General features: G+C 34.7%; 1 protein-coding gene and 1 long non-coding RNA gene across 2 annotated transcripts in view; one reads left to right on the top strand and one right to left on the bottom strand.

The window, feature by feature from the left end:
* Nucleotides 1-1,928: 1,928 nt before the first annotated feature.
* Nucleotides 1,929-5,531, bottom strand: LOC109086029. The gene is made up of 2 exons (XM_019100517.2): nucleotides 5,111-5,531; nucleotides 1,929-3,410 (listed from the first exon to the last, which is right to left on the bottom strand). Exons 1-2 carry the CDS (start codon nucleotides 5,373-5,375, stop codon nucleotides 2,026-2,028), a joined length of 1,650 nt encoding a protein of 549 aa, XP_018956062.2. The 5' UTR covers nucleotides 5,376-5,531; the 3' UTR covers nucleotides 1,929-2,025.
* Nucleotides 5,388-10,474, top strand: part of LOC122149270 — a 14,633-nt gene continuing 9,546 nt past the window's right edge. The window contains exon 1 of the long non-coding RNA XR_006162894.1: nucleotides 5,388-5,512. This is a non-coding gene — a long non-coding RNA (uncharacterized LOC122149270). The remainder of the gene's footprint in view (nucleotides 5,513-10,474) is intronic.

Genomic DNA, 10,474 nt, shown 5'->3' with positions numbered 1-10,474 from the left:
TGCACAGAACAATGACTCATTGTCAATATAATAATTTATTTTATTGAATTAAGCCATTTGCTGAGTGACATTTACTGATTGACAGTTAAACATAGCTTTAAAGGTCAGAAACAGTTTTACACCTGAATTTCACAGAAAAACAGTTAAAGCCAAAAGACAAATAAACATGTTTAGTCAGTGTAAGCAGCAAAGGTTATTCATTTTAAGGCAATCATTGTGAAACAATAAAAAATGTATATATATTCATTGCTATTTAAACTAAAAAGCATTACATTTCTGTAAATAATCAGAGTCTGCTATGTGCAGTTGACAGTGATGCAAACAAAGCTCCTGTGATGTTGTCAGCAGGAATGCTGATGCCATTGTTACTGATTTTAAATGATGTAATAGAATTAAAGGGACAGCAGCTGTTCATGAAAGGCAGTATGAGGACAGTCCAGGCTGGGATTTGGGATGATTAAGCTGATTTTATGTCAGCGTTTAACAGATTGAGTAAGAGCAGGATGCCAAACTGCCATACAAAGAAAACTGTGTTTTTGGCTGGTGGGTGTTTTGCATTGCTCAAGCAGTTCACACAGCATTCACTACCGGACAATCATATCACAGGCCTGAAAGATACTCTATGCGAGTACATGAATGCTAAAGTTTCTAGTAATTTAAACTGAAATGCATTCTGAAATGTGTCAGACAGCCATTTAAAATGCTGTTGTATTTTCAGTGTCGCATTTGATCACATTTGAAGGAAACTGTCTCCCCCTGAGAACTGAGCTTGCTAAAGCAATCAGGCATGCGAAATATGTAGATTGGGACACTTGCATAGAGTACGTTTCCAGATGAGTCAGATCATGAAAAGGTCAGTGTGATTCTTGCAACATTTTCAATTAAAATAATTGTTCACACACAAACCATTCAGATAAGCTTTAAAAAACATGTTTCAATCTCTGGAAGCATTAGGATTTTCTCTTATACATGAAAGACAATACTTTTTTTGTGGTTTTTCTCAATTTTGGTAAGTTGCTGTTATAGGATTACAGTTTCATGGGCAGACACTTTCAGTACAATTGGATATAATCAACACATATCATTTATAGACATAAAAAAGTGCATATTTGAAATATTATAATCTTATTGCTATAGTAACAGTTCCACAGCCTCATGCTTTAATGCAATCATTCCGTAACAATTAATAATATTACAATATAATTATACATATTGGATTTCAATAATGCACTATGGATTGTTATTGCTGTATAGAGTTGGAAGAAGAGGGCTGCAAGATTTGGGGGAAAATTTGGGGGATTACAATTTAAAATGTGATTTAAAAATTGAGGTTTGATGTGCTGCACAATATTGATTATATATCACTATAGCTATAAAATAACAATGCTAAAAAGTAATAATAATTGTTGTTGTTGTTGTTAAATAAAAATCTAAAATTTACTAAAAAACAAAATAAGAAATATTACTAGTGTGCAGAGCCACACACATGGCATGCAGGAAAAAAATAGTAGGCTAAATCATGTGCACGATTTACTATTTCGTTCCCTCGATTTATAAATTGTATGCACAATTTACTAATTAGTTTCCTCGTTTTGCTTAATCGTGCACACGATTTATAAATCGATAGAGCGTATTAGTAAATTGTGTGCACAAATTAGCAAATCGAGGGAATGAAATAGTAATCGTGTGCACGTTTTAATACATCGAGGGAACGAATTAGTAAATTGTAAGCACAATTTATTTATTTTTTCTTGCATGTCATGTGCGGGTCTCTGTACTAAACTTAATCTTTAAAAAAAAATTAATAATAATGATTTTATTTTAACTGTAAAGTTACAATACTAATATTTATGGCTGTCTTTATTTATTTTCAGACAAAATGTACATATATATATATATATATATATATACAATTATATATATATATATATATATATATTTAATTTATTTAAACCACAACCGTATCATGATTTTCAATTTTATATTGATTGATCGTGCAGCCCTAGAAGATAGTCACCTCTGAGTTCAAGAACATCCCCAGCACTTATCAAGATAGATGTCTTCATCTTGGCTTGTTAAGAAGAGATAGCGGTTTCCACACTCCTCCCAGCGAGAGATCCTTCCGTCTTCCACCAGGACGAACTTCCACTCCACCTGGCTCTCCATAGGGAGGCTGATAGTGTTGGCCCAGAACCCGTCCTTGGCTTCCTGTAGTGGAACAAATCTCTCCCAGGCCCCCAATTCCTGCAGGCTCCCGGTAACAGCCACTATCTGGCTTGGTGAGTATGTGATGTAGTGAATCCTGAAGGTTACGTTAACCGCTTGTGATAAAGGCGGAACAGTAGCTACTCTTTTATTAGCCGGTTCGTCATCATCTTTGGCTAAACCGGTCTTGACTTGCCCTTCTTTTTCTTGTTGCATCTGTTTTTCTTCATTTGCAGCTGGTGTAAGCCAAGGAAGATCTCTGAACTCTGGTGCTCCTACGTTTAGCCACTCGTTATTGTCCATAATGGCTTCCATGATGCTGATCTCATTCTTTTCATGTTTCTTTTCCATTGTCGCACTCTCTTCATCAGTTTTCTTCTCTTGTGAGAGGCTCACCTGTGTTGAAGACCCACCAATGAACGTATTATCTGCTTGGAAACCCAAGTAGTTCTGGAAGTCAAACCTGCTGCTGTGGTTGACCATTGTTTCCACAGCAGAGCTCAGGTTTGTGGCGTCTGTGGCGTAGCTTCCAGTGTCAAACCATGGCTGGCCTTTCATTTTCTCAACCGTATCCGTCTTCTTATCACAGCAACAGCAATCAAAGTTATTTGTTTGTGGAAAACGCCAATCATGATGGTCTTCAGACTTCTTGCTCGTGTCCTCTGCTTCCTCTACAGTAGATGTCTTGATGTTTTCCTCTAACTGGATCTTACTGGCTTGGTCTGAAGAAGAATTGCTTTGAGTAATGACATGATCTTGACGTCTCTGATAAATGATATCCCGAGCGCTTTCAGTTTCAGACGGTTCATCTGTTTCTACACTCACAGACTTGTCAAGATATTCTTCAATTTCCTTCTTGACAGAATTGCGTTGGACGTCCAACTGCGTCGAACCTACACTCACATCAGCCAAAACCTCACACCCACCACCACCATCATCATCATCCTCATGCTGAATATGTTCCTCACATTCCGTGTTTTCATCAGGATCCATTTCTAAACACTGATCCAGATCAGAATCCGTTTTTTCTCCCATTTCAGGTTCCAAATCCGTTAGAAGCTCATCTGTAATCTCCTCCAAGTCCTTGAGAGTGCTTTCATTCAGGTCTTTCTCTGGTACCTCTGGTATGCTCTGGAGCATGCTGTCAGTGGATGAGAGGTTAGTGGATTCACTGCACTTCTTCTGCTTTTCATCCTGACATACTCCTAAAGGAGAACGAAAATGCATTATGTCACTTGTGCTTCAAGTGATCAAAGATTCATGTGGGAATTCTTTTAGCAAAGAACAGTCTTTTTTATTGCTTTACCTCTTTTTCATCCTTATTTTGACTCAACATGTTATTAGTGCATTAATGTTGTCATTGGTTTTATGGTTGTTAAACAATTTTCATAAGGAGAAAACCGGTTCATGGGAAAAGTGCAAGTCACTGTTTTTAAATCCAAAAATAGTCAATGTTAATGACCTGCAGTTGAAGTAGGTTACTTACTGAGGGACCTTGGTAGGTAATAAATCAACCAAAAATCATCAGTAGTCGCTCAGCAAAAACATGAGGAAAAAATAAACTTTAGGACTGACTGATTTGCATTTCTAGAAAGAAATACCAGTGCTTACAGGGCAGCAAAATAATAGTGTCTACGTTTCAGCCTTCGGCTCTATGAAATGAAATGCTGCATCAGAGCTGCCTTCAACTTTGCACTGTCACAACACTCGGTTCATCTTGTATTCTTGGCAGATGAACACGAGAGTCACTGTCAATCTCTCAACCAACCCGCAAACTGCATGCACGTGACTGTGGAATATAATAGCCAGCAAACATTCAGACACAACAAGGCTTCTTTGCTGGCTTTGCAGTGTAAAGACCTGTTAAACAGTTAGATGGTTAAAGAAATGCAAGAAAGAAAAGACTAATAACAATTCAGTGTGCTAATGAATGCAAAAAAAAAAAAAAAAACACTGTTCAGACTGACCTCGTAGCTGAATTTAAAAAACACAAAACTCAAAGCTGCAGGTTTTCAGTGTTGCAGGAAAGTATCATAGTAAAAGTTTGGGATCTATCAAATGTTTTTTAAACCAAGGCTGCATTTATTTGATCAAAGACACAGTAGACTAGTAAAAAAATAAAAACAGTAATATTGTGAAATATTACAGCTTAAAATAACAGTTTTCTATTGTAATATATTTTAAAATGTTTATTCCTGTGATGTAAAGCTGAATTTTCAGCATCATTATTTTGGTCTTCAGTGTCACATGATCTTCAGAAATCATTCTAATATGATAATTTGCTGCTCAAGAAACATTTCTGATTATTATCATTAATAATCAAAATCCATTTAAAATAGAAATATTTTGTAACATAATAAATTACTGCCACTGTAACAATTTTATGCATCCTTAATTAATAAAAGTATTAATTTCTTTAAAAAAAATAATAATAATAATACAGACCCCAAACTTTTGAATGTGTATATTTCCAAATTTGTTATGCTTTATTATTATTATTATTATTATTATTTTTTATATTATATTCTTGCCTGAGTGTTTATTTTTTGTTGATTTGTTTGTGACCTAGATTTAAGTCTAAAATGATTCCAAACATGACCAAAATCAAAAACAATCAATCTCAAAAACCCGTCCTCTAATTTTTTTTTTTTTTTTTTTTTGTCAGAAAATGCACAAAGTGAATGATCTGCAGAAATCGTTTCTGATTGGCTGAGTTTTCTGACTGGCCAAAACAGCGCGGTCCACGCACCAAAACACCTTTCTGCAGTCTATGGGAGTCACGTTGACGCGTGTGCTTTCTAGACAGTGACATCTGACAAGTAATAGTGATATTTTATATCTGGTACTGCACAAAAAAGTCTCGCACAATCATTTAGCCTATGCTTCAACAATTGTCCGGTTTTACCTGTTGACTCGGTAGGGCGATCATCCCTCTCTCTTTTCCTCCTCCGAGACGCGCTCCCTTCTCCCGATGCTACCGTCGTTTCGTTCCCGTTATTCTCGTCACCCTTTCCGCGCTGACCTCTAAAGGATCGGTAAATGAAGAACGCGGCGCACACCGACAGCATGGCAATGATCCCCACGGCGACTACGGCACCGAAGCCGCCGATCACATCCAGCAGGGAATGAAAATCGCGCCGGTCCAGAGCAATCGGTTTGCTGTTCTTCATAGTCGTCTTGTGGGCGAAAAGCGTCAATGTAGGTTTAACGGCGAATGTGGCGCGGTGCGGTGATCACTTCATTCTCAGCGCAGTGGGCGAAATGACCCTTTGATGCGGCAGAAGATGAAAAGAAGCCCCGCAATCAGGTGAGCACGCTGCCAATGAGCTCGCTCTCTCTCTCTCTCTCTCTCTCTCTCTCTCTCTCTCTCTCTCTCTCTCTCTCTCTCGACCAATCGTTCGCTTGATCTATTTCTATTCTGAAGTACTTTATTATATGATATTTTCATGGTGCATGTTCATTCTATCCTTTTTTTAAATTTAATAATTATTATTATATTATTATTATATAGATTATATTATATATAGATATATATATATATATATATATATATATATATATATATATATTTTTTTTTTTTTTTTTTTTACAATTTTATGTCTTCTATTTTGTGCCAAATTGTTTTTAGTTATTTGGAAGGGGCTTTTGTTTCATCTTCTTTTACAATTTCCCCCCATGTCTTTTTTACTTCATTATCATTATATATAATCTTCATTATATATAAATTACTAATTATTTTCTGTATATTTTTATATGAAAGTCTTGAACCACAAGGGGATTTAAATTTCTCTTTTAATTTTTTTTAAAAGAAATGTAAGTTTAACCCCTTAACTGTCACTCACATTTTTTAACATAGACTTGAAAGTGCACAATCCAAACTTAAATTTTTTATAATTCATGAATGAAAAAATGTTGATATTGAACATGATATTGATGTACCATTTTCATGGTAATGCAATGTATGATTTTAAAATGGGTTTCGAAGGATGAATTTTGAGATTTTAAGTTTTCAGTTGATAATTTCTGATGATTTCTAAAGCGTGATAGAGACTTTTATATATGTGATAGAGTTCAGAACTCCTGTTATGATGTAGATTTTTGAGGTGCACTCTTGTCATAAATTAATCTATTACTTTTCCTACAAATTTTTTTAACAAAAAACATTGGTAAAATATCTATTCAGGAGTCTCAGACCGTTCCAACGAAATATAGTTTGTCAGGATTAGATTAGGATTTAACTGTAATATAGTGAAGTAAACGTAGGTGTCCCACAATTTTTTCCAGATTTTTTTCTGATAGATTTTTTTTTTTTTTTCATTTTTTCTTAATAGTCTTTTTTGTTTATATTTTTGTATTTTCTTTTTTTATTAATTCTATTATTTATGTATTTGCATAATTATTTTTTCCCCCTTGCAGTTCAGGGCTTCTGTATAGTGTTACATGCAATATTGCACACCTTACACCTAATAGAACATATCTGAATGCAATATTTATTTATGAACTGCATTTTCCCTTTGATGGCATCCACAATATCATTCTTTTTTATTTAACTCAACAAATAACAGCTATTTCAGAGACACAGCAACACAGCGCAGCTCTGTCACTCAGTCACGGTCAGTGATATGGTGGGTCTTTTGCTTCGAATGGGACATTCAAAGTTCAGTTACTGATTAAATGTGGAACTCACTCTAGATTTAAATAAGCTGCACAAAAATATCTTATATACTCATTGATCACACAGTAGCTTGCTCTCTGTGTTTTGATTTTGATTGCACAAGAGACACAAACAAGTTTTTAAGAACCGTTGTGATTGCTTTAGAAAAGGATGTTAATATTATCAGGTCAAATGCACATGATTAGATTTGAGCTCAAACATACATAATGGTTATCATTTGATCTTTGCACCCTCTGATAAAACCAGTTACATTTTCTACAACTTAATCCACTTATTGATCTGCTGACTAGTATCAGTGAGGCCGATCAATAAGCAGAGTCAGTCATCAGGGGAGTTTAGAAGATTAAGATTTTTTGCTTAAAGCCAGTTTGCTTCAGTTGTTCAGCTTGTAGCTTCCACAAATGCAAAGGTGTTGTTAGGTACAAGATATCATCTGCTGCCACCTGCTGGTAAATGATGCGGTTTAAGTTTTATTTAATTAACTTGCTACGATGTGCAACATTTGCAATATACTAAAACATGCTACCAGCGTGTAAATGCATACTAAAAATACCGGTAACGCCCAGCAACCAGCACTCTTTGTGTTTTCATAGCAAATGCATACTAAAAATACCGGTAACGCCCAGCAACCAGCACTCTTTGTGTTTTCATAGCAGTCTGATGTTGTCTGAAGTAGTCTAATAACATGTGTAAAGCATACTAAAATTACTAATTTCTAGCCCAGCAACCAGCACTCTTTGTGTTTTCATAGCAGTCTGATGTTGTCTGAAGTAGTCTAATATGATGTGTTTTTTTATTTTAATGGTGTTATTTTTATTTTATGGATTGTTTGTTATTTCTAAACTTTATTTTAAACTATTTTAAACTTTCAGATTAGCCAGTATCAAAGTTTGTCATCACACTTTATCTATCAGCATTGTATCAGCTATCATTAACCCTGCTCTCTAGAGATTGCCAATCAAAAACATCACTCAGCTAGTAACTTAATTACATATTTTAGTAGTGTGAAAGTAGTTCAGGTCTTTTCAAATTATTCTAATCCTCTGACTAATGTCCTTTGATTAACAGGAGTATATGAAAATAAACACAGAATAAGTCTAAAGTTGATACTGTATATATTTCTAATAATTAATCAGATTATGTACATCTTTTTTAAATGAATCACAATGCCACATTCATTCCTCTCATCCATATTGCCCCATCATCTGCATATAACGCTGATTTGATGTGGTCATCTAAATTTGAAAACATGTCATTTATCAGGGCTGATTGCACTCCCCTGGGGAATACCATTATTTACATTAAACTCCATAGATACATCTGATCCAACTTTCACTCTAATTTTCCTATTAGTTAAAAAGTCCATTATCCAATTATATATTCTTCCTCCAAAACCCATTCTACTTAGTTTAATAAGCAGTCCTTCCCTCCACATACTGTAGTATCATAAGCCCCTCACGCAATGTCATAACGTGAAGAGTGACATAAAGGGGCAAGTATGGTGTGACCCAAAAACTCAGAATTTTGCTCTGCATTTAACTCATCCAAAGTGCACACAGCAGTGAACACACACACACACACTGTGTTGTGGTATTGCTGGCCCGAGACTCGAACCCACAACCTTAGGATTGGGAGTCAAACTGTCTAACCACTAGGCCACAACCCCCCCCCCCCAAATATACTTCAAATATACCCAAATATAATACCCAAATATAATCCTCTCTGCTCTAATACATGCAATATCCTGTGAACTATTATCCTTTCCATCCATTTGCATAAGTGAGATGCCAGCGCTATGGGCCTATAATTACCAGGATTAGTTGGATCTTTACCAGGTTTGTTAAATGGTAGTATAACTGCACTTTTCCAACAACTCTGTATTATTCCATCCCTCCATATTGTATTAAAGAGTTTTAGCACTAACTTAAATGATTCTATTGGCAACTGTTGGAACATGGCATAACATAATTGATCTTGTACTGGAGCTGTATATCCAGTGCCTAGCAAAGCTATGTTGAGTTCAGACACTGTAAAATCCAAATTTAATGTTGATATACCATCCTATTTCTTTAGCTTCACATCTTTATTCTCTCTGAGTGTAAGATCTGCTGCTTATGAATATCCGTACACTCTCAGAAATACAGGTACAACAGCTGCCACTGGGCGGTACCTTTTCAAAAGGTACACCTTTGTTCCTATTAGGTTCTAATATGTACACTTTAAGGACCAATGTGTACCTTTAAGGTACCAAAATGAACCCTTTAGGTACAAATATGTACCTTTTGAAAAGGTACCACCCAAGTGACAGCTGTTGTACCTGTATTTCTGAGAGTGTAAGGTGTTTGGGATGCAGATATATTGCTCCATGTTATATTAATAATGACATTTCTGATTGTTCAAATGGTCAGAATGTGGGGCCCCAGGCAATTGCCTGCCTTGCCTGCCCTATTGCTACGCCTCTGCACACAGAACATGTATTGGTGATTTTCTGACAGGACATTATCCATTCGTTTTAAGGACATTTCTGTAAACCCTAAAACACAACGCAATGAATTGTAAAAAACAAACTAAAAGCAAAATAAGCAAAATAATCGAACAAAAAAGTTGGCTAAGTAAAGCATAGAAAAAAGAAATTAAAATTGTTAGAAAAAACACTGTTAAATTAACAAGATGGTCTGAGGCATATACTGATTAAATTAAATTAGCAGTAAAAAATATGTTTTTGATATATCAGTGTATCATTTTAAGCAATATTACAGTACAGGCCTACTGAAATTAACCACCAAATCAAACTGAATCAATTTTTCTTTTTATTTAATCATAGCTCTTAAATATGATATGATGTTTTTAATGGTGTTTTTTAAATAAAATGTTGTATTTTATATGTGATAATCAGCAACATAAATCTGCAACGTTTTAAAAATGTATTACATGTTAAATTCAATTATTTGATCTGACTTGTAATACATAACTTAAAATGTTGTTTGTACCACAATCCACCTTTTGTCTTCTTGCGTGTTATTTTGCATAATTTGACTGATGTTTAAGGAATGTTGTGATGGGGTACAAACAGAAAATTCATCTGAAACACATGTATGACCTGACAGATATATCACAGCCTACACACCCAAACACACTGAGAAGTTCCATGTTTATATTGTAAAAGCTTTCACGAAAGCTGAGAATGTCAATTTAAACTTTCTGTTTGTTCGTTTTTGTTTTTTTGTTTTGTTTTGTAGTTTTATTATATTAGTTTAATTGATTTTTTTAGATTGAATTTTTTGTTTTATGACTGATTGATGGAGCTGAAAACATTCAGTGGTCAAAGGAATTTTCTCTTGCAAATTAACTGTAGAAAAAAACCCACCAAAAAACTTCCTTAAACATCAGTTGCTATGCAAAATTATGTGCGTGGGCAGATAAGTTTTGAGTTATACCAACATTTAAAAATAAATAAAAGAGACATTATAAAAATATGATTTTATCTAACATGTAATACATTTTTAAAATGTTGCAGATTTATGTCTGATGCACAACACTAAAAACTGTGCTTTAAATGAAATACCTGTAAAATATTTATGTGTTTTGTGCTTT

The sequence above is a fragment of the Cyprinus carpio genome, chromosome A21 (assembly GCF_018340385.1).
Source record: "Cyprinus carpio isolate SPL01 chromosome A21, ASM1834038v1, whole genome shotgun sequence".
Lineage (NCBI taxonomy): Eukaryota > Metazoa > Chordata > Actinopteri > Cypriniformes > Cyprinidae > Cyprinus > Cyprinus carpio.
The sequence above is the reverse complement of the archived record's forward strand: the minus strand, read 5'-3'. Positions and strand labels throughout refer to the sequence as shown.

Bases quoted from the DNA above. Each gene is read 5' to 3' on its own strand.
- LOC109086029 (XM_019100517.2), bottom strand. From the start codon at position 5,375: ATGAAGAACAGCAAACCGATTGCTCTGGACCGGCGCGATTTTCATTCC. The intron at 3,411-5,110 runs GTAAAACCGGAC...GTTCTCCTTTAG, and splicing joins TCGCCCTACCGAGTCAACAG to GAGTATGTCAGGATGAAAAG.